The sequence below is a fragment of the Monodon monoceros genome, unplaced genomic scaffold, assembly GCF_005190385.1.
Source record: "Monodon monoceros isolate NGI ecotype Baffin Bay Population unplaced genomic scaffold, NGI_Narwhal_1 Super_Scaffold_21, whole genome shotgun sequence".
NCBI classification, from domain to species: domain Eukaryota; kingdom Metazoa; phylum Chordata; class Mammalia; order Artiodactyla; family Monodontidae; genus Monodon; species Monodon monoceros.
This window is the reverse complement of record NW_021703778.1, coordinates 60178332-60202535: the sequence shown is the minus strand read 5'-3', so window position 1 is coordinate 60202535 and position 24204 is coordinate 60178332. Positions and strand designations below refer to the sequence as shown.

At 32.8% G+C, this 24204-nt stretch overlaps 1 protein-coding gene across 14 annotated transcripts in view; it reads left to right on the top strand.

Moving 5' to 3' along the window:
• Window positions 1-24204, top strand: part of ZNF280D (zinc finger protein 280D) — a 326315-nt gene that overhangs the window by 190260 nt on the left and 111851 nt on the right. For 13 of the 14 annotated variants that reach the window (XM_029236538.1, XM_029236531.1, XM_029236529.1 and 10 more), the window contains 6 exons: window positions 1285-1431; window positions 3806-3871; window positions 3972-4111; window positions 12026-12143; window positions 17183-17353; window positions 17498-17607. In XM_029236538.1, the coding sequence (XP_029092371.1) occupies window positions 1296-1431; window positions 3806-3871; window positions 3972-4111; window positions 12026-12143; window positions 17183-17353; window positions 17498-17607 (741 nt within the window). In that variant the 5' untranslated portion in view covers window positions 1285-1295. Of the gene's footprint in view, window positions 1-1284; window positions 1432-3805; window positions 3872-3971; window positions 4112-12025; window positions 12144-17182; window positions 17354-17497; window positions 17608-24204 lie in introns of those variants that run through there. The other variant, XM_029236536.1, reaches the window with a different exon arrangement.

Here is a 24204-nt window from a genome sequence, read left to right as displayed (position 1 = left end):
GATCTTTTCTATATGATCTGTTTCTGCCCCCCAACCCCTACAGATCTGAGGATATTCTCTTTATCTTTTTTGTTCTGAAATTTGGTAATTATATGTCTTGGTATAACTTTTTTCTTGATTGTTGTACTGAGTATTAGTGGGATCTTTCAACCAAGAGATTTTTGTCTTCTGATCTAGGAAATTTTCTTACATTATTTCTTTGATAACCTACCCCCTGCTTTTTTTCTCTGTTCTCTTTCTATAAATTTTATTAGGTGAGTGTTGTACTTTTGAAATTGATTTTCTAACAACCTTGTGTTCTCTGTTTTGTTTATATATATACTTGTGTGTGTGTACGTATGTATGTATATATAAATTTTTTCTCTCGTAGTTCCACCTTTGAGGACATTTTGGTTTTTTTAACTGAATTTTAAAATTTGGCTATTGTATTTTTAGTTCTATTTTTGTTTCTGAACATTACTTTTTATAACATCCTTTTTTGTCTCATATCTCTAAAAATGCTAGTTATATTTTTTCTAGTATTTGTCTTGCTTTTTGCATTATCTCTTTTCCTTAGGACTCTTTATCTGTTTTATTGATTTTGGTCTGAAAGACGAGGTTTTCCGAAAATTTCTGGTGCTAATTGGTTGTCTATTACTGAGGCACTAAAATGCTTCCTAGGAGGTCTGTGCTTGGTCAGAACTTCTAGGGTGGTGATATTTACTGTATGTTCTTTGGTCTGTTTCTTCAGGTGGGAAATGTCTAATTTTCCCGGATTGGAATAAGCCTCACTTTGTTCTTTTATTTTAGCCTAGCACCTCATCCCTGCTTTGCTGTGTACCTGGCATTCCTGAATTTGATTCAGTTTTTCTGTTATATCTCCCACCTGTTGCCTCTTATTCTTAGTTTATCTGCCTTTTGTTAGTACATTTTTTTTTTTTTTTGGATAATGGTTAGGTGCAATCTTTTTTTGTAGATACAATCATATTCTAGGCATATAACTGAAACTGACTTTGTTCCCAAATTTTCTGTCCACTGTAAAGAACTACTATCAACCATCATCCATCTGTCTATCTATCTGTCTACCTATCTATCATCTCTTTATCTAAATCTTACTAGTTTATATCTTAGAGAGTGAGCTCTGGGTTTCTCATTGTTGCTACCATGTACTAACTATAAATATCAATTCAGAAATTGCTATTAGGATTATTAAAGTAGTTCTTAAATATCATACTATGTATTACAAAAAATGTATTTATTTTTCTTTTTGAAAATAAGGTTTGCTTCTCTCCTTTTGAAAATTAGATAAATCAAAAATGGCAGAACTCTTTATGGAATGTGAAGAAGAAGAGTTGGAACCATGGCAGAAGAAAGTAAAAGAGGTTGATGATGATGATGATGATGAGCCGATCTTTGTTGGAGAGATATCAAGTTCAAAACCAGCAATTTCAAGTGAGCATTTACTTTTAGTGAAGCCCAGTTTTGTAAGATACTGTTTCTAATAGAAAAACTTGTGAACTGTTTTATAGGTATTAAGTTCTTGTTCCTCTGTAGGGAGTTAGGGATGACAGATTGGGTGGGAGGTCAGTAAGAATTTCAGAGTCAGGGTTTTGATTGCGGACTTAAGGAAGGAGGTAAGAGGTTGAAATATCAGATGTGAGAAAAAGAAACGGACTAAGATTAGCTGGTGACACTGGAGGTCTTTTCATATTAGAAATCATAATTTTTAGTGGAGCCAGGTAAACCTATTTATATTTTTGTTCATTTTCTTTTTTTTTTTCCTCTTTTAAACTGAGAAACAGAAGAGTTTAGAATATTTTGCTTAAAATGTCAGAATACACTAAATAAGTTTGGGTTAGTCTCAGGTAGGGGTTCTTACATCTAAGCAACTGCCTCATTGCAGTGTCATCTATACATAGCTACAGAATATATAGGCAGTGAATGATTTCAGTTAGAGTAACTCGATTTGACATTGTTACAATGTTAAAGACAAACGACACTTGTTAAAACGTCCACTCAGAAATGTATAGAAGTACAGAGAAATAATGTACAAATTTCAGGAGAGAAAGAGAAAATAGATCCCTTCCCATTGCATTTACATGTTTATTTGCTTGTTTAAGTCAGGAGAATTTACCAAAGAATGTAACCAGCATACTAGTGTTTTCTTACCAAGTTAGTGCGTAGAAGTGTAATTAAGAGACTACTTTTAAATTTTCTGAAGGCCTGGCTCTTCCTTCTGTTGCCTCTAAACTTGGAATGGCATTTTTAGTCAGTTTTATTAGAGGAAGAATAGCTTAACCTATTGAATTCTCAGTAGCATTTTTTTGTGGCAGATTGATAATAACCCCTAGAGGTTCTAAGTGGAGTGCCACTTCGATTATAAATTGAACTAGGCGTGATGGCATGCTTGTTGATGATAGTGGAACATAATTATATATTCTCTTAATTACTGTTTCTTGCCACTGTGATTATTTTATACTGGAATATTACCATATTGCAAAATTGTTACTCAAGTTCTCTTACTGAAAAGATGACAGTTAAGATTTAAGTTGAATTTATATTGATTGTAGATGACTGTTAACAGTATTCAACTGGAATAACATATATTAGTTTTAAAATAATTCTGTCAGAAGGGGATTGACCAGGAAGAATTTCTTTTGTGTACTCTTAAGATGCACAATTTAAATGATTTTATTGCTGTTTATGTATAAGCCATAAAATATTTTAACATACGGAGTATGAGCTAAATGTTTATATACAGTTGCCAGAAAGGAAGGTACAAACTTTTGTAGAATACAAACACCAAAAGGACTTTAGCAGTAGTTCTTTGATGGTTTGAGTAAATACTTAATCTTGAATTTCTGAATGAAAATGGGGTCAAGTTGCTTGAGCAGATTTTTCTCCTTTAAGACATCTCTAGTACTTAGGTATAGAGCACTGCATTGCCATTTTCAGAAAACAGTCCTACTTTTATATGGCCCTTTACTTTATAGAATTATTTTATGGGAGCTGGTTCCTTTCTACTACGAGGGGAAAAAAGGAAATTTATATGAGGTATGGTGTTTGTGCTTTTACCTTTTTCTAACCAACAATTTCAGGCAATCCTTACTCTTCTAAATTTTAGTTTGATTACTGAAAAACCTGTAATTAGGAACTTTAAACTGCAATTAGGGACTTTAAACTGATCCTGAAAGTCATATTATGCTCTGACTTCTGGTATAGTGATAAATTTGAAGCCCCTTAAGTTGTAAGGTATTCTGGTAATGTTCATTGCAGTCTGTATTCTCTGATAGTTTCCCTTTCAGGACTCAGTAATGGTGCAGATAATCCAGTGAGATCCCTTACAATGATACTTCAGGGCTTATAAGGGTGTGAATTGGATATGGATGTTAGACAGTGTTTGATTTTGAGTAATAGGAACTTGAGTGTATGTATAGCCCTTTCATCACTCAAAGAAAGATCTATACTTCAATTATAGTTGTATATGAATATATTTTTAGAAATTTTTTGCCAATTATATGACTATTTCTTTGCCATGCAGAAGGTTTGACTTATATGTAGTCATATTTATCAATCTTTAACTTCTGGCTTTTGGATTTTGAATTACAGTTAGAAAGATTGTTCTTATTTTATAAGATAATTAAGATGCATAATCATTTCTTTAGTAGATAAAGATATATATGTTTAAAATTAACTATATTCATAAGTCAGCGTTAACTTGTATTCTCCTTCTAGGAACCTGTTTGTTTTCAGTGTATGATTTCTATTATCTTAATATATATATCATTCAAACAATGAATTTTAAAATAAATGTAATCTTTTATAGATATTTTGAATAGAGTAAACCCCAGCTCATATTCAAGGGGAATAAAGAATGGTGCGCTCAGCCGAGGTACAGTATTATTGTACTATTTTTGTTTTAAAGTGAAGTATTTTGACATCATTGATTATATAGAAATATATTCAATGTGTTGTATAATTTTAAAATACAGGTATTACTGCTGCATTCAAGCCTACAAGTCAACACTACACGAACCCAACATCAAATCCAGTGCCTGCCTCGCCAGTAAATTTTCATCCTGAATCTAGATCTTCAGATAGTTCTGTTATTGTTCAGCCTTTGTCTAAACCTGTAAGTGTTTCTGAAACTACACAGCCAGCTGAGGGATACATTAGATATTATTTATCAGTATCAACAATGCCTAGTTAAAATTCTGTACTACCATGGGTAATCATCTAATGGAATCATAATCAGCATCAGAAAATGTCACCTTCTCTATGATAGCTCAACTGGTACCCAAATAATAATTGCAGTAACAAACTACTCAGCCTGTTTTTAAATTAGGTAATATGCTTAAATTAAATAGGTACAGTATTGAAAACTGTGCTATCAAAACATGAATAAAAGTATAATTAGTAATGAATATTGCATAATGGCAAACTATTTCAGATTGTAAATTGGGCCAAATGTTCTTAGTTCTTAATTGGGAAAATTGCTAAGAGGCTACTGGAGCTTTTTATTCTGAAAACATACCGTCATAGTTTAGTTAGTTTAAATAACTCTTAACAGAAACTAATAGTTAATATTTACTGAGTTGTTAATATGTGCAAGGCTTTGTGCTAAATGCTGTACATGAATTAATCTCATTTAATTCTTAAATGTTCCTATGAAGTAGGCACTATTATTTTTCTCTGTTTTATAGTTGAGGAAACTGAGGCTCACAGTGAATTTAAATAATTAAATATTAAATTTAATAATTTAATTCACTCAGGGTCACACAGCTGGCAAATGATAGATCTGGGATTTCAATCCAGACTAATCCATAGTTTATTTGTATTTGTATATACATGCATGTGTATTGTACGTAAATGTATACTTCTAAAAAAAAATGGAAGCATTGCCTTAGTGTGAAAGTTTTCAAAGTGTAGTCTTCAGTCCCCTGGGGTTCCTGTAAGAATCTTTTATAGGTTTTGGATCAACAGTATTGTCACAATAACACAAAGACACTATTTGCTTTTTTCACTGTGTTGACATTTGCACTGATGATGCAAAAGCAGTGGTGGGTAAACTGCTGGTTCCTTAGTATGAATAGTAGTTTTTGTATTAGTCACCACCCTGCACTCACAATAAAAATTATTCCAGTCATACTGCGTTCCCTTGATGAAGAATTAAAACGTTATTAATTTTATTAACTCTCTACCCTTGGATACATGTGTCTTTTAAAATATTTTGTGTGATGAAATGGGTGGTGTGCATAAAGTATTACTGTGTCTGAGGTATGATTATCTTGAGGAAAAGCACTAGTGTGATTAAATTGTGAGCTAAACTACCCAGAAGACCATTTTTAACTTGAAAGGATGACTGACAAACCATGGTTTATACTACTATTAACTTAATGGTTTAAAAACACCTACTTTTATTATCTCACAGATTTTGTGGGTCAGGAGTCAGGTCATATCTTCATAGTCCCTAAAGGCTTCATTCAGGGTGTGGGCTCTGAGCTTGCAGTCTCATCTGAAGCTCTCAACTCAGGAAGTATCTGCTTCCAAGTTCTCATGCTTATTTGTACCATTCGGTTCCTTAAGGGTTGTCAGATTGAGAGTCTCAGAATTTTAGTGGCTTTTGGCTGGCTCCTTGCCAGGTGGGTCTTTCCAACATGGCTTCTTACTTCCTCGAAGCACACAAGGAAGAGAGAATCCTTAGCAGGATGGCATTACAGCCTTATGTAATGTAATCACATACAAAAAAATCATGTACATTCTGTCACTTTTGCTATATTCTGTCAGAAACAAGTCATGTGTCTTGTGCACACTCCAAGAGAGGGAATCACACAGGACATGAATACCAGGGCGTGGGGATCATGGAAGCTACTTTAAAGTCTGTCTGCCACACACGAGTTCTTCAGTCTTTGCTGTTTGGTAGACAGTTCCTCAAAATTGAACAAAGTGCACCTGCCACTTCAAGGAAAACAACTGGTGGTATTTCTTGCCACCGATGAAATTTGAGCTATCAAGCAAAGTTAGAATTTTGAACAACTTGAACCTGCCATCATGATCTTGACAGCTTCCTAGTACGTAAAATCTTTTCTGGTGGGTGGCGGTATTAATAAATATGATTTTTTGATATTGTGTAATTTTTCAACATTTGGAAGATGTGTGTAATTCAAAGAAACCAATATTTTCTAAATAACTAATGTATGATGTCATAAAATCATGCATGGATAAGATTCATTCAAAGTGCAAGATAAGGCTAATAGATTTTAATGTAACAAAGTTCAAAAAAGTCAGTGATAAGGAGTGAGATTCCACATTGCAACAAACCTTTAAGAGAATACCAACTGTCGGGCTTCCCTGGTGGCGCAGTGGTTGAGAGTCCGCCTGCTGATGCAGGGGACACGGGTTCGTGCCCCGGTCCGGGAAGATCCCACATGCTGCAGAGCGGCTGGGACCGTGAGCCATGGCCGCTGAGCCTGCGCGTCCACAACAGGAGAGGCCACAACAGTGAGAGGCCCGTGTACTGCAAAAAAAAAAGAAAAAAAAAAGAAAATACCAACTGTTGAGTTTTGGTATTGTATCAAAGAAATATAACCCCATTTATTCTAATTTGCTATTAAAATATTCCCTTTTTCAACTATTAATTTTTATGAAGCCAGATTATATTCTTCAACCGAAACAACATATTTTAACAGAATGAAAGCCAAAGCAGGTATGAGAGTATAGCAGTTTTTGATTAATCTAGACATTAAAGAGATTTGCAGAAATGTAAAACAGTGCCACTATTTTCACTGATTTTTTTGTGTTTGCTAGATAAGCCATTTTTTACAAAATGTTATTTATGTTAATCTGTAATTGATTTATTATTGTTTAAAATGAAATTAATAAATATTTTTAAAATTTCTCTGTTTTAATCTCTAATATGGTAAATATCAGTAGATATAACCTACCTAAGTAAAAATTCTTTTGGGTCCTCAGTAATTTTTCAATGTGTAAAGGGGTTCTGAAACCAAGGAGTTAGAGTACTAAAACAAAAAGTTACCCAAAATGTGAAGATTCTTTGCTACTGGAATTGAATTAACTCAGTGGATTTTTTCATGCTTCATAAGCTATTTGGCATTGACCTTACAGAAATAGTAAATTTCCCCTAAAATGTTTGTTCTTTTTATAATAAGTGAAACAACTACCAAAGCACCTATAAATTTTCTTGCAAATATTCAATTTCAAAACCAGAATTGAATCCAGATATTTTTGGTATGACTAATCCATTTTTCCTTCACTTTATGTCATATTACTATAATGTAATCTACATATTTGTTACCACTAAAAATTGATATTTGAGGTGTATCTTTCATAGAAGACTTATTAAATTTAATTTTATTTACATGAAAAAAATCTATGGCTAAATAAACTCTGCCCCCACTTATATTTTGAAGAGGTCATATATCATAAAAAATAAGAGTATCTTTGGGCAAATACCACGCCCCCCCCAAATCTTTTATGTAGTTTTAGCATTCTGAAATAATAATACTGATATGAGCCCTGGACTAGTAGTTTAAATAACTTAAGATTGAAGCAAGAGACTTGAATGCTGATTCTGCCTTGTTCTTAACTAAAGCATTGGCAAAACCTCTCTGAGCCTCATTTTCTTCATTTCTAAAATGAGAGATAATTTTACCCAGACTGCTGATTCTCAATCTTGGATCCTAAGATGGTAAGCTACCCAAAATGTAAAGATTCTTTGTTATTAGTGGAATCAAATTAACTTGGTAGGTTTCTCATGCGTATTGTAAGCTGTTTGGCATTTGGAAGGATAGAAAACCGGAAAAAGAAACTTTATTATTTAATTCAGTTTGATAGATAAAAATCTTTCCAACATTGGACCCAGGGGGAAAAAAAATAAAGTGAGGGGTGATATCTTTGGTATTATAAAAGTTAGAAACTAGAGCTTTTTCTAACTCAAAATGTTTTACTTCTGTGGGCATAGTTTTTAAATCAAAACACCTCAATTGATAGTTCCAGATCTTGGGGAGTTTTTAAAAGGTGAAATTTTGTCAGTTGGTCTGGGTGGATAGGTCTTGGAAGTAATACATTTTAAAAAGCTCTCCAGGTGATTCTAATGTGCACAGATAAGAATGACATATATTCTGGAATGAATTGAGGACGCTATGTAAGGAAATTATTTACTGTGAATTTTGGAAGCCACTGCTTTTAATTATAGTTTTTCATTTTATGTCATGTTTTGTATGTATGTGTATATTTACTTCTTCATGTAACATCTCTATACTTCAGTGTCTCTTTCAAATCTGTTTCAGGTAGTGGGGATATATTGTTATCATTTAAAAAGTCTGTGTGATATAGCTTAAGGGCATAGGCTTTGTAATTAGACCCAACTTCTAATTACAGCTCCATCAATAATAAGTGGGGCTGTATTGGGAACCTTGCATAACCACACCTAACCTTAGTTTACCTACTTATAAAATGGGGTATAAGGTCTTTGTGACAACTACTTGATTTAATACATGCAGTGAACCGTGAAGTGCAAGTATATTTAAAATATGACTGTGGCTTGTGTTTTAGGTGTGAAGGGTGAATAACTTCAAGTTCAGAAGTGACTTGCCCAAGGTTTTGTAGCTAAATAAATGTGCGGATTTTCTGGATCCCAGTCTAGCACCCATTCTGCCCTTACTGTTGTGTTTGATATCTTTCTGAACAGTTTTAGGAGACTTTAAAAATTCCATGTTGGATAATTATTTTAACCAGTTACTGTTTTTTTTGTTGTTTTTAAAATTTATTTTTGGCTGCATTGGGTCTTCCCTGCTGCGCACAGGCTTTCTGTAGTTGTGGCGAGTGGGGGCTACTCTTTGTTGCGGTGCGCAGGCTTCTCCTTGTGGTGGCTTCTCTGGTTGTGGAGCACGGGCTCTAGGCACACAGGCTTCAGTGATTGCAGCACGCAGACTCAGTAGTTGTGGCTCGTGGGCTCTAGAGGGCAGGCTCAGTAGTTGTGGCACATGGGCTTAGTTGCTTCGACAACATGTGGGGTATTCCCAGACCAGGGATCGAACCCATGTCTCCTGCATTGGCAGGTGGATTCTCATCCACTGCACCACTCGGGAAGTCTACCAGGTATTGTTGAATAATGTGTGCCTGCTCTCTGAAACTGTGGTGCTTACATTAGCCAGAGTTATTTCCTAGGAAAGTGTTTAACAGTATTAACTTTGTACTTCTGTTAACTGTTTTAGAAAATGTAGGTGAATATTATCCATTTTTTTAAGTGTAAATATTTGAAGAAAATATCTTGAAGCAAGATTGTGCTTGGTTACAATTAAGTTAGATGGCATCACAGATTTTTTTTTTTAAATGTTGCATGTTAAGGCTCAAATGCAAATATCTGTTAGGCTTCAAATTCTTTGAGTGGCTTGGGTTACTTCGATACCCATTTCCATAACAACTTCTTTTTTTTTAAAACAGCAACAATCATTTATTTAGTCACAGATCTGCAATGCGTGCAGGGTGTGGTGAGGAAGGCTTATGTCTTTTTTAAATTAAGAAAAAAATTTTTATTGAAGTGTAGTTGACATACAGCATATTTGTTTCAGATGTACAGCATAATGATTCAATATTTGTATATATTGTGAAATGATCACCACAGTAAGTCTAGTTAAAGTCCGTCACCATACGTCGTTACAGAATTTTTTTCTTGTGATGAGAAATTTTAAGATCTCTCTTAGTAACTTTCACATATGCAGTACAGCATTATTAACTTTAGTCACCATGCTGAACTTCACATCCCCATAATTTATTTATTTTATAACTGGAAGCTTATTCACTTTGACTCCCTTCACCCATATTTTGTTTCTATAACTTCCCATGGACAAACTCATGTCAATAGAAAAGTTAGTAGTAAACCAAAATTCTTAAAACTTATTTGTCCCTTAATTTATAAGCACAAAATAAGCAAAACCTTCCCGTTTGTATTTTGAAATAATATGTATTTTGTTGGGGAAGTTTAGAAAGAGAGAAGTGTACATACTGTATTTTGATTTTCCCCCCCTTCAAACAGTGTAGATTATATCAGTCAGAACCAAACGATATACACAGATGCGTATTTCTCTTTTTTCACTGAACATTCTACTAGGAATGTGTCACTGGATATTTCTCAAAAACATATTAGTGGCTGCATGGTAATCTTTTAATTTATTTAACCATTTTTCCATTGTTGGACATAAAGATTTTAATTTTTTGCTGTTAAAAATAATTCTCCAATAAACAGTTTCACTTCCTTACTATAAATTTTTAAAGTGGAATCGTTGGATGAAAGGATGTGAACTAATATAAAGCCTGTGATAGCTGCTGCCACAATTTTCATGTGGGAAAGTTATACCTAAATATAGCTTCTATTTTGCCAGTAGTATATGTTATTATTTTTTAATTGATAAACTTTAATTTTATTTCAAACTAATTTTAGACTTACAGGAAATATAATACAATATCCCTAATGCTGACATTTTACTTATCAAAACTAAATTGCAGACCTTATTTGAATTTTACCAGTTTTTCCATTAATGTCATTTTTCATTCCCAGCATCCTATTTAGGATCACACCTTAACAGTTTGTTATTTCTTCTTAGTCTCCTCATATTTTTCTACAGTTACTTACTCTTTGTCTATTATGACCTTGATACTTTCAAGAGAAGTGGCAATTATTTTGTGTTATGTAATTGCCATTGTCTTTACTTGCATTTCTTTGACTAGTAAGTTGGGAAAAAAGTTTTTTGTATGTATTGGTCATTTGTTTTTTGCTTTTGAAGTGCCTCAGTTTATGCCCTTTGCCAATTTTTCTCTTAAAGTGACTTTTTCCCTTTTGATCTTTAAGTCTTGTTAAATCTTAGAGCTTTTGCTTGTTATATATTATGACTCATAGAATGGCCCAAAATCACTCTAATGAGAGCTCACTCTGTACAATGATGGTCTTTTATAAATAGAATTGGGTTCTATTTTTGTGTATGTATATCAGTATATTTAATATATAATAGTTTTGGAATACATATATATCCCTAAATTATATTGACCACATTTTATGATTAATTATATTAATATATGTGTGTGCTAACATATAAATTTATACTATCTTATATCTGACTATATTATGATTCATTTCATACTTTTCACTCTTGATATCTTCCTGTTAACTGGGACCACACTTTCTCCTGATGGAAGGGCTGAAACTTTCCTTGAGCTCCAAGCACTTCAGGAATGGAGCAGGTGTCCCAGATCAGTCCTATAAACAGCTTCCATTCTAAACCCTGTGTGCCTAGCTTTCTTGTTTGTTCACCCTGCTGACCTGGCAGTTTTGTATTTGCCCTAAGAGGTGGGAGATTGCCTGGCCCAGCATGGCTTTCCGTAGGGTGCTGGGAAGAGGGGGGACCCATTAGTTTTCTTTCTAAGACTTGGCTTATAAATTTTGCCAGTAAAGACGATCCCAAAACTCATATCATGTGATATGTTCATCCTTAACCCTGATGCACCATACTGCAGATTAATTCCCAGTATGTTTGCCCTGATATTTTCATCTGTGGGGTTTATAGAGGTATAGAAGCTTCTAAAATTGTACGTATGTCAGAATATTTACATATTTTTTCCTTGCTTTTACCCAAAGATTTTGGTAAGTTTTATTATTTGCTCTTTGATAGGAATCCTGCATTTTTAGTGACCCTCTGAAGTGTATCAGTCTTACTGATTTAAAATGGGTTTGTATGTTTCTTTTACCTTGAAAAAAAATCAGGCTAGAATTTTCCCCCCATTTTAATTGACTAGTCAGGAACAAGCCAGCTCTAAGTAATAGCTTGCTTTCAGTTTTAGTAGATGATAATTTTGGCATAATAGTAATAATTGCCTTTGTGTTTTATAACTTATTAGTAATGGAGTCATCGAAGGTTATCCTTATAATATTGGCATACAGATAAATTTACCTTTATAAAAGCTTATGAAACAAAATAATTATAATTATGTTGAATATACGTAATGTTCTTCCTTTGAAATATTTTAACAGGGTTATGTAACGAAGTCATCACGAGTTGTTTCTAATAATTCTTCAGAGTTACTGTTTGACTTGACCCAGGATACAGGATTACCACTTTACCAAGGAGGACCAACACTTTCTATAGCAGGTTGGTTTCAGCACTTTTTCAAAAAATTAGAAAAAGAAACTTGATGAATATGCATATGGAATTGACTTTCTGTTCTGAAGTCCATGCCTTCAAGTTAAGTTTTTCATGTATTGTAAGGTGTAATGGCGCTAGTAGTTCTCGAATGCCTTTTTAGGTAGTTTTAAATGAAATCTTATTTACTAATAGAATATTTTATTTCTTCCTGTTAATTAAGTAGGCTAACCAACTTTGACCTTGTTCGCACTTGGCATTAAACATGGCCTGAAAAAACTTTTATTTTTATTTTGTTATTTTAATTTTATTGGAGCAGAGTTGATTTACAATGTTGTGTTAGTTTCAGGTGTACAACAAAGGGATGTTATACATATACATATATTCATTCTTTTTTAGATTCTTTTCTCATATAGGTTATCACAGAATACTGAGTAGAGTTTCCTGTGCTATACAGTAGGTCCTTGTTGGTTATCTATCTGATATATAATAGTGTGTGTATGTTCATCCCAAGATCCTGATTTATCCCTCCCCACCATGTTTCCCTTTTGGTAACCATAAGTTTGTTTTCTATATCTGTAAGCCTGTTTCTGTTGTGTAAATAAGTTCATTTGTATCATTTTTTAAAATTAGATTCCACATATGAATGATATCATATGATATTTGTTTTTGTCTGACTTACTTCACTTAGTATGATAATCTCTAGGTCCATCCATGTTGCTGCAAATGGCATTATTTCATTCTTTTTATGGCTGAGTAATATTCCATCGTATATATGTACCACATCTTCTTTATCCATTCCTCTGTTGATGGACATTTAGGTTGCTTTCATGTCTTGGCTATTGTAAATAGAGCTGCAGTGAACATTGGGGTGCATGTATCTTTTCGAAGTATGGTTTTCTCCGGATATATGCCTAGGAGTGGGATAGCTGGATCATATGGTAACTCTTTTTTTATTTTTTTAAGGAACCTCCATACTGTTCTCCGTAATGGTTATACCAATTTACATTCCCATCAACAGTGTAGGAATCTTCCCTTTTCTCCACACCCTCTCCAGCATTCATTGTTTGTAAACTTTTTGATGATGGCCATTCTGACCGGTGTGGGTGATACCTCATTGTAGTTTTGATTTGCATTTCTCTGATAATTAGTGATGTTGAGGATCTTTTCATGTGCTTTTTAGCCATCTGTATGTCTTCTTTGGAGAAATGTCTATTTAGATCTTCTGCCCATTTTTTGATTGGGTTGTTTGGTTTTTTTGACATAGAGCTGCGTGAGTTGTTTGTACATTTTGGCAATTAATCCCTTGTTCGTTGCTTAGTTTGCAAATATTTTCTCCCATTCTGTGGGTTGTCTTTTCATTTTGTTTATGGTTTCCTTTGCTGTGCAGAACGTTTCAAATTTAATTAGGTCCCATTGTTTTGGTTTTTATTTTCATTACTCTAGGAGGTGGATCAAAAAAGATATTGCTGCAATTTATGTCAAAGAGTGTTCTTCCTGTTTTCCTCTAAGAGTTTTATAGTGTCTGGCCTTACATTTAGGTCTTTGATCCATTTTGAGTTTATTTTTCTGTGTGATGTTAGAGAATGTTCTAATTTCATTCTTTTACATGTAGCTGTCCGGTTTTCCCAGCACCACTTATTGAAGAGTCTGTCTTTTCTCCATTGTATATTCTTGCCTCCTTTGTCATAGATTAATTGACAATAGGTGCGTGGGTTTAGTTCTGGGCTTTCTATCCTGTTCCATTGATCTATATTTCTGTTTTTGAGAAAAATCTTAAAATAATATCTATAAGTTAGAGAAGTCCTCTGATATCCTAAATACTCTGTTAAAAGGAATATTTATTATGTTCTATGACCACTAGTATGGAAAAGTGTATGGTTATAGTTAAATTCTCAATTAGGTTAGTGTGTTTCTATTCAATAAACGATCTAGGTATAAAATATGATTACAGAGTGCTGTTATAAAGTGGCTGCACTAAATTTGTCTGTAGTCATTACTCAGTAAATGCCTGTTGAAGGAGTAATGAAATTTCCCTATTGAAGAAGTTACTTTTATTATATACTATTAACAAAGTTCTTCATTAACCAAAAATAAATTAGTGTGTTATGAAAGAATTTTATCTAATTGAAAATTCCTTGTACAGGCAGTTATGCTTTGTATACTAGCAATTTTGATATATTTCAGATATTTGACTAAATTGAGATTTGGGGGAATTTTTAGATTTTTCACTAATAAATTAGTGTGGAAAATTTACCAAATGCTTCCTGATTTTTTTAATAGTAATATCAGTACCTAAAATGTTTTTCCACTTAGATAATATTTAATTGATATTCACTTCTTCGGGTATCACCTACAAATTTGTAAAAAACTAGTTAGTAAAATAGGTAAGAACCAAAAGAATCAAGGAGAAAAAATAATTGTCTTAAGTCTGGTTTTACAAAACACATGAACTTTATTTATAGAAAAAGTCTGAGTTCTTGAAACTTCTTGGGGCTAAGAACAGTGACTCCTGCTCTCCTTCTAAGTTTTTTTCTGCAGAGAGACTTTAGCCTGTAGATTTGAACTGCTATTCTTAAGATTTTTGTAGCCTTTAGCATGTCTTTACACTTCAGTTTTCTCATACTATTAAAATAGAGATTTTATTTTTCTTATTTAATGCATTCCTTCTCCAGACCTTCAATCAGCCATTTGTAGATATAATTTTAATTCTTGCTCTATTTCAATTAGGGCTTTCTGAAGCCCAAATAAGATAAATAAAACGTGAAATGCATTATAAGCTTTAAAGGACTCTACAACAAATATTTGTTATGAATGGTAACAGGTGCAATACGTTCAATAGCATTAACTGATCAAGGTCAAGTGATCATGGATATTTGGAGAGAACTGGGTTTGAGTTTGATCTTGAATGAGAATAGGATTTTTACTGGCCGAGATAGAGGTGTTGAGTGTGGGAAACAATACAAGCCAAAGACAATAGAGATGTTAAAGGGTCAGAATTTAAAACTCTTAAATTCAGAGTAATTTTATTTCTTATGTTAAAAAAATACTTATAATAAAAGTCCGATGTACTGTCTAGGCTGTTATATAATCAGAATATTAATCCAAAATACCAGCACTCATTAGCTTTTCAGGTAACCTCAGCATCTCACAAGAATGCTACTGTGATTACACAGAATGTTTCCCGTGTTCCCATAGTATAGCCGTCAGTAATCACATGCTTTGAAGGTAGAAAAAAAAAATCATTTTTATGTTATCTCAAAGGATGAAACAGAGGAGCCAACTATTGTAATACTCTTATTTTCCGGGCATATTTCTCCTTATTAAAAAGCGGACAGGTGAATCTATTACAATAATTTTTTCCCCTCTGAAGTAAGTTAAGATATAAAATATTTTATTAGTAAAGATAATAGCTGTTTTTTATTATTGAATGCTTTCAATGTACTAGATGTTGTGTTGGTTGCTTTTAAAAGTAAGTTAAGATATGAAATTTTTTTAGTAATGATAATAGCTTTCATTTATTATTGATTGCCTTCTTTGTACCAAATATTGTATTCGGTGTTTTAAATACAGTATCTTATTTGATCTTAAAAGTGCTGTGTTAAAGACACAGACCTACTGGAGAATGGACTTGAGGATATGGGGAGGGGGAAGGGTAAGCTGTGACAAAGCGAGAGAGAGGCATGGACATATATACACTACCAAACGTAAGGTAGATAGCTAGTGGGAAGCAGCCGCATAGCACAGGGAGATCAGCTCGGTGCTTTGTAACCGCCTGGAGGGGTGGGAGGGATAGGGAGGGTGAGAGGGAGGGAGACGAAAGAGGGAGGAGATATGGGAACATATGTATATATATATAACTGATTCATTTTGTTGTAAAACAGAAACTAACACACCATTGTAAAGCAATTATACTCCAATAAAGATGTTAAAAAAAAAAGCGCTGTGTAAAATAAGGTATTATAACTCTTACTTTATAAAAGAACAAACTGAGGCTCAGGGAAGTTAATTAAATAAGCCAAGAATACATAGCTATCAGTGACAGAGCCTGGATTTGAACTTATCCTGTCTGGTTTAAAAGCCTGGAATATTTCTCGTGTATTTACTGCTTATACTTTTAGTGTACAGTTGGGAGCATTAGAATATGATGTGCAGTTTTAAAATCCTTGTTACCCAGCCTAGTTATAGCCTAAATATCCCCATTTCCCTTGCTATGGCTCTGAATAAGGCTAAAATCCTTCAGCAAAAAGGTTATAGTTTTGAAACTAAGACTTCATTTAGGAATGAAATTCCTGTAAAAACAAAATTTTATGCAAAAGTCTAATAAGTAAAATATAAAAGCAGAGTTTCTCTGTCAAACACACCCAGGGTATTCCCTAAGAGGAGCCCATTAAGCTCTGGGGAAGATAATTTGAAAACCATAGTATAATACTAACTCTATTATGAACCCTTTCACATAAATGAATGAGGTTTTATCATTCAAGATTAGTAGTTTCCACTTTGTATGTAGGAATAAATGGGTAATATAACCTAAAGCCATCAGTAGACCACCTCTTAGGTGGACAAAGCTAACTTTTCATTAGACATTTTAAGTCATTAAATAAAAAGCTTATAAAGTGTCTCTCTAAATTTTTGGTTTTTTTTTTTTAAAACAAACTCATGCACTTAAGCATCTAAAGTTAATTCATTTGTGGGAACCCTGGCATATTCTTTGTGCTTTAACTTTTTTTGTGTTTTTGCTTGCTCTGCCTTCTTTCATAATAGCTGTTTATATATTTCTTTATTTGAAATTATATTTAGTATTGCCTTACATAGAAAGGTATTTTATGAATAATTTGAATATATATAGTATGTAATAGATATTTATACAGTTTCTTTATATCCCCTAACTTTTGATCACATCAATTTTTGTCATTATTTATTGTTACTTGTATGATGTGATAATTCAATTATATTACATTTAATTTCACTCCAAAGTATTTTTACTTAGTTGTAAGCAATGTTCTAAAGTCTTTAAAAATATTTTCTCACTATTTAAATCATTATAGGTATGAATGAAAGTTCATTTTTATCAAAACGTCCTTCTACTTCTGAAGTAAACAGTGTTAATCCAAAAAAGTCTAAACCCAGTGAAGGTGTTTCTGGAACAAATTCCTCAGCTGTATTTTCTTCAGTTAAATCTCTTTCAGTGACATCTCCCCAGGCTATGCCGTCAAAAGGTAAATATGAAATGTAGCATATAAAAAAGAAATTATAGTATTTATATATGAATTATAGAAATTGTAATACAGACTATCAATAATGGTTATTGAAGGTTAAAAAGTGATGAATTTTGAATCATATATATTTTGAATTTATTTTAGGTACAAATATCTCATCAAATCAATCTAAAAATGGAACACCTTTTCCAAGAGCTTGTCCAAAGTGCAATATTCATTTCAATCTTTTGGATCCTTTGAAAAATCACATGAAGGTAAAACTTTTTCAAAATTTAATTTTAAAAAGGTTTGCAAATCCCTAAAAATATTGATTGATTTGCAGTAAATAATGATTTGTTCAGATATTTAGATAAGAAATATTCTCATTTTGGTATTTACATATGTTAGGTAAAAGTTTATATTCATAATGATTGTCTTTATATAAGATTTTAAAATTTCTTCTGAATCATCAAATTTAAAAAATTGTTCATATACATTATAATGTCTGCTTATTGTATTCTAATTTTAAATGAAAATAATGCATTGTTCAGAATATCTTATTTACTAGCTTATGCATACTTGAAACTTCTTAAAAATAGGCATTTTATTATGTGTTTAATATTTCATATAAGTTAACAGTTCCTTTAGTTATCTTTTTTGTTCATACTAACATGTGCATGTCATGTTACACAATGAAAATCTTAGTTTTACTTTAATTTCAGCACTCAGGCATAAACTCCAAATGATGGAGGATTTTATATGAAATAATTGTTTTAACTTAGTCCAGAATATAGTTTGTGTAATTGTTATAAATTAATTTGAGCTTATTATTGGTATAAGAAGCTCCTGAAATTAGATTTTAAGAAATTTTCAAAGTACAAATGAAATAGGAGGTTTAGGTAACACTTCACTTAAAATATTTTGGTAGATATTACAGTACCCTGCTGTGTCTATGGAAAGATAGCCTGTATTCCTCTTCTGTGCCCGGTATAAATGCAAGGAAGGGGGAAAGAGACAAGAAAAAAGGCAGTGTAGATCATATGGAGAAAAGAAGGAAGGAGAAGGTTGCAATGGTAAAGAAATATCTAAGGAAATGTTTCAGGGATTGCTCACTGTTTCAAGGATTGACAAATCTTTTTTGAAATTCAGTATTTTACAAAAAAAGTAGAAAAAAATAAAGGAACTTTTTTATTTTAAATATAGTCTCTTTATTTAAATACAAAACTATTTGGTCTGTGACTACTTCTAGCTCGCAAGTACTCCCTGATAATTGCACTTTGTGGTTTGTTCTTATATGAGAATTAACCTGTACAAGTGCTTTCAGTTTTCCTATTTATGTAATATTTTGATGAGATAACCTGATGTTTTTTCATGTTTTGCATTTTGGACACAGGGAAAAAAGAAAGGGTTAAATTCTTTAGTTATCTTTAGTTATTTGAATAGGTAATAGTCATATGATTCAAAATTGAAAAGTTTACAAAGGCATACAAGTAAAAACTCTTATCCCTGTCTCTTATTTACCTGGTTCCCAGTATGACTCTCAAAGAAAATAATTTTTATTAGTTTGTTTTCTATCCTCCCTGGTCTTCTTTCTGCATAAACAGGTGAACACAAGTGCTCTTCTTTTCTGTTTTGTGTACAAGCTGTAGCACATTATATATACTGTACCTGGTGAGACTGGCAATCATTTTCCAAAATGTAGCTTTACTTCCAAAACATATTATAACATTGTTTGTGATTACTCATATTAGAAACAATCACAACTTCATATAATATTCATATAATAAAACACTATTCAGCATTTTTAAAAAGGATGGAATCTTTAGAATGATGATATGGGAAGATAGCTCTAAGACATATTATTGAACTAAGTTGAATGTATTATGAGTAACTTATTATATTCCTTTATATCATAAAGAAATCTTAGAGAATAGTCACCAGATTTCGGACAGGGAAGTATAAAATTATGGAGACTTTATGTTCTAGATGATGCATTTTATACATAAATTATAATTTACAATAATAATTTCTATTTTGAAAAAAATAAGATTTTTATATTATTTGTAAATGATTTTTTTGCTTTTATTATAGATAGATGACTGTACCACAGAAATAATGTTTTCTTTCAGTGAAGAATACCTAAAACATAATTCAAATATGCTACAATAATAACAACAATATACTTACCTGAGACCATGTGAGACTACTAAGCTTTAAATACATTATTTCATTTAATCCTTAGAAAATTCTTTGAGATAGACATTTTTCTCATTGTTTTATAGCCAGTTAATTGGCATAACTGGTATTCAAACTTAATGGTAAAAAGCTCAAGTTCTCCCAAATACTTATTATTATTCCCCTTTTGACAAGTGTATGGGCTATTTAACTTGAAGATAGGTACATTATTTCTTTTTAGGGAATTTGATATTTATCAACCAGATCTAGCTTATTAATTACATTATTTAGATTTCTATAACTTAACTTATTTTTTTGTTTACTTGCTCTGTCATGGATTGAGAAGTACCACATCTCAATCTACATCTTTCACCACCAATATATTTTTTTGCTTTATTGCAATTCTGTTTTAAGATTGTTGCTATTGTTTGTGATACAGATGAATCTCTTTTATAACTGTATTGTGAATGCATCCTTTAGCATTTTTATAAAATGTCCTTTTTTGTTTTAAAGTTTAATGACTTTTAGGCTCACCCCTTGTTTTCTTCTGGTTTCTATTTGCCTAGTGTATTCTTTGTTTATCCTTTTATTTTCAACCCTTTTGAGTGGCTTTGTTTTAAGTATGCCTCTTGCTTTAAGCAGAAAGTTGTGATCCTATAATGAAAATCTTTTTTGTTTCAGTAGTTGAGTTAAATTTACTTATTTTCATAGATGTGATAGGTTTATTTGATCTTGGTTCTGTCACAATTTTTTGCTAACTCTTTTCTTCCTCTCTCTCTCTCCCTTTCTTTCTTTCACTATGTTGTTGCTTTACATGTATGTAATTTGGGTTTTTAGGGAAGTTGTATTTTTGTTTTCCTTTTTATCCTTTTAATTTTAATGTTAATATAATTCCAGTAGTCTTCTATTCCTTTGGCTATTCTCTGCTATTAAAATTGATTAAAGTAGCATTAAATTTCCTATTCTTAACCCCATCCTTACCTTCTCCTCTCCTACTGATTTTAGTCAATATTATCATTCTGAGTGTACTATTTCTTTGTACTATTGAAAATGCTCATACCTGCACTTCTTTATTTGGTAGCTCTAAATTATATTCCTTGATGTACTGCTACCATATGTGAAGCAATCTATGAACTCTCTTGACCTCATATTTATTGTCCTTTTACCTCCTTTTAGTTTTTATTTGTTGGTTGTATCATTTTTCCATTGTCAGGGCATATGACATTTTCATTCAGTTTTCTTAACCTTATTTCCGTATTTGTTTTAATCCTTTTCCACAGTAAATATATTCAGTGGTCATCACCAGTCTTTTTGTTATGGTTCCTTTGGTTATCTCTTGTTTGACTAAAGTTCATCCCATAGTAATTTCCTGAGGAAGGGCCTGAGAACAGTATTCTTTGAGTTCCTTCATGTTCAAAACAGTTTGACTATAGTCCATTCATGAAAGACAGTTTGGCCAGATACAAAGTTGGATCCCACTTTGAGGATCTTGTTGGTGTTACAGCTTTTGTTTTACAATATCTAATGTTGTTGTTAAGAATTTGGGATAAGTTTGAATTATTTTGCCCTTTATAAATGATTTGCTCTTTTTGCCTGGCTGTCCAGAGGATTCTTTATTTTGAAAGACTGATAATTCTACAGTGACTTCGTGTTGAGAATTTTGGATCAATCTTCTCTGACATACAGCATGTTCTTTCAGCTTGTAAATTTGTGTCTTCCTTTATTTTAGTGCAGTTTTCTTGATTTGTATCTTTAAATTCCATACAATTGTTTTGTTATTTGGGGGGCTGGGTGTTGTCCAGTACTCATTTGTTCATTTGTTCAATGTCCTTTGTCTGGCATATTTGTGATTTTCTTCCTAATCCTTTTAATTCTTTCTCTCTTCCTTCTTCTCTCCTCTCCTCTCCCCTCCCCTCCCCTTCCCTCTTTCTTTTAATTTACTAAGCTTTTCTCATTTATTTTCCAATACCTGTTCACCAGTGTACTTTTCTAATTTGTGTTTAGCTATCTGGTTTCATTTTTTTTCTCTACTTTTACTCTTGATTTTGCCACTCTTTATGTCTTCTTTTTGTCTTGCCATCTCTTCTTGCTTTTTGGTTTTCCAAATAGACACAGTTGCTTCATTAAGTTTTTTTAAATTTATGGCAAAAATTTTGGCCCCTGTTTTCATCTGCATCTGCTCTAAGGTGTTTTTTTGAGAATTTTACACTTCTCAGTTTATCTTAAAGTATTTTTGTTTAGATGTAAGTTCCTATCATATTGAACAAGTTAGATTTTCTTGGGTTAGTTGTTTTGTACAAAGCTCCTTTTGGGAAGCATAGGTTGCCAGGATAATCTCACAGCCTATTAGCTGGTTTATACAACTTCTTCCTGTAAGTGTAACTTGTGTGTCTGATTTTATATGTTGCATTCCTTTTCTGTTTCTCTGTACTGAATGAGGTTTGAGGAATTTCTGCCATCCTTCTTGCTCCAGCTCCTACACTTGGTTTTGCAAACAAAGAACATAGATTTGCACTTCATGATGTGTATTTCACCTTAGAATATATGTTTTCCTGACACTTTCTAAGGTCTGTTAACATTGAATTCTTTTGACTTCTCTGGTCTGCTTCCAGCTGTCTGTTTTCTGCCTGATCTGGCTGCTTTTGGTAGTGCTTTCATATGTTGTGGAGTCTGTGGATTCTGACTTTGAGTTTTAATGAAAATTAAATTTTTGGAATTTGGTTGTTGTGGTTTTTTGGATGTATCTCACAAGGAGAAGGGAAAAATGTTGACTTATGTAGGATGACCATATGGGAAGTTTTTTTTTCCTATTTAAAAATGGTACCCCTTCTTTGCTCTGGAAATCCCATCTAAATTTTTAGGTACTAACAAAGCAACAGAACATGGTATATCTATTGGGAGGAGTAAAGATTAGAATGGTGTTTAGATGTTATCTACTGTTTGTCAAATTATAGTATATGGCATTAAAGTGTTTAATATTTGCAGAATGACTAACCCAGGAAATAAGGGATGAACCTGGGGTTACAGTGAAGGGCTAGAACCAAAAGGGTACTAGGGCTGAATAAAAGGTGACCAGTTAGTGTTGGGCCATAGCTCTGCTGTGCCATCCATCACTTGTTCTGTCTTACCATAAAACTTTAAATCTAAGCCTAGTTCTCATTTCTTAACTTACTTTCTTGTCTTTTGGATATTTTCTGTAAGATACCGTCTTCTCAATTACTAAATCCCCCAACCTTCTTCAGTGCACCTCATCCATTCTTGGTTGTCAGTGGTTTATCATTCAGCTATTTTATAGGAATATGAAACATTGTTTAAAGGATATTGTGAATGAGATTTGCATGTTTATTTTTAAAATCTGGTCCTATCTTGCTTTTCTGTAGAACAAAAAAGAAACTGGAAGAACAGCAAACAATTTATCGTCTATAATGCATTTATGAGTATTTAGGGTAACAAACGTTTATAGATATACTAAATTAGACATTTCTGGAGAATATAAACCTTGCAGCACACTCTACTGTAGATTACATAGATTATTTTATAGATTTCAGAAGAGAATCAATTCTCAAATATGACTCAGAGTAACTCCTACAGTCTGAAAGCCAGATTTAATGTTTGAGTATATAAGATTTTCCACATTTCTAATTAGTGAGACTATTCTGTATTATGTCATTTTGTGCATTATAATTTTTTCCAATTGATGTTTGAGATCATCCCTATAGTAAAACTGCAGATCAGATGAAGAATTTTGTCTATCAAAATGATGTTACTGATACACATCATTTGTAGTAAGACATATATTAAATCATTTTTCTAATAGTGTTGGTGAGTTTACTCTGACTCATCCTTTTCTCCATTTGTCCTTAAAGTCAAAAACAACATTTTTAGACTTTAGCTTTCTAAAGTCCTTTGTAACAGTGCGACTTTTTTTTAAAAAAAATTAATTTTATTTGTTTATTTATTTATTTTTGGCTGTGTTGGGTCTTCATTGCTGCGAGCAGGCTTTCTCTAGTTGCAGCAAGTGGGGGCTACTCTTTGTTGCAGTGCATGGGCTTCTCATTGCAGTGGCTTCTTCTGTTGCAGAGCACGGCTCTAGGTGCACGGGCTTCAGTAGTTGTGGCTCGCAGGCTCTAGATTGCAGGCTCACTAGTTGTGGTGCATGGGCTTAGTTGCTCCGTGGCATGTGGGATCTTCCCGGACCAGGGCTCAAACCCGTGTCCCCTGCATTGGCAGGCGGATTCTTAACCACTGTGCCACCAGGGAAACCCCAGTGTGACTTTCTTAAGTTTGAGCTCTTAAATATTATGTGTCTCAAGAAGAATCTAGAAACATAGGTAGCAAAACCTTTCTCATTTCCCTCTTTTTATTGTGGTTTCATTTCAATTGTGTTTATTCGGAGTGGTAGACTACAGAGGGTCATGTTGTCTTAGAGAATTAATACCCTTATCCTAATTAAGCTTATGGGTGCAACCTTAACTCCTAAGCATAAATTATGTCACTTTTTTGTCAGTTCATTTTATTTAGTATTTTTTTCTCCTCTCTTTTGGATCTATTTCAGATTTTTTATGTGTGTTCTTTTCCTCTGTAGGTTTCAGAATTGACAAGTGAACAAAATAAGTGCAATCGAAGGAAATATTATAGGTCTGTCTTGCATCAAAAGTCCAGCTTCTCATGTGACACAGAAAGTTTCACCAATAATG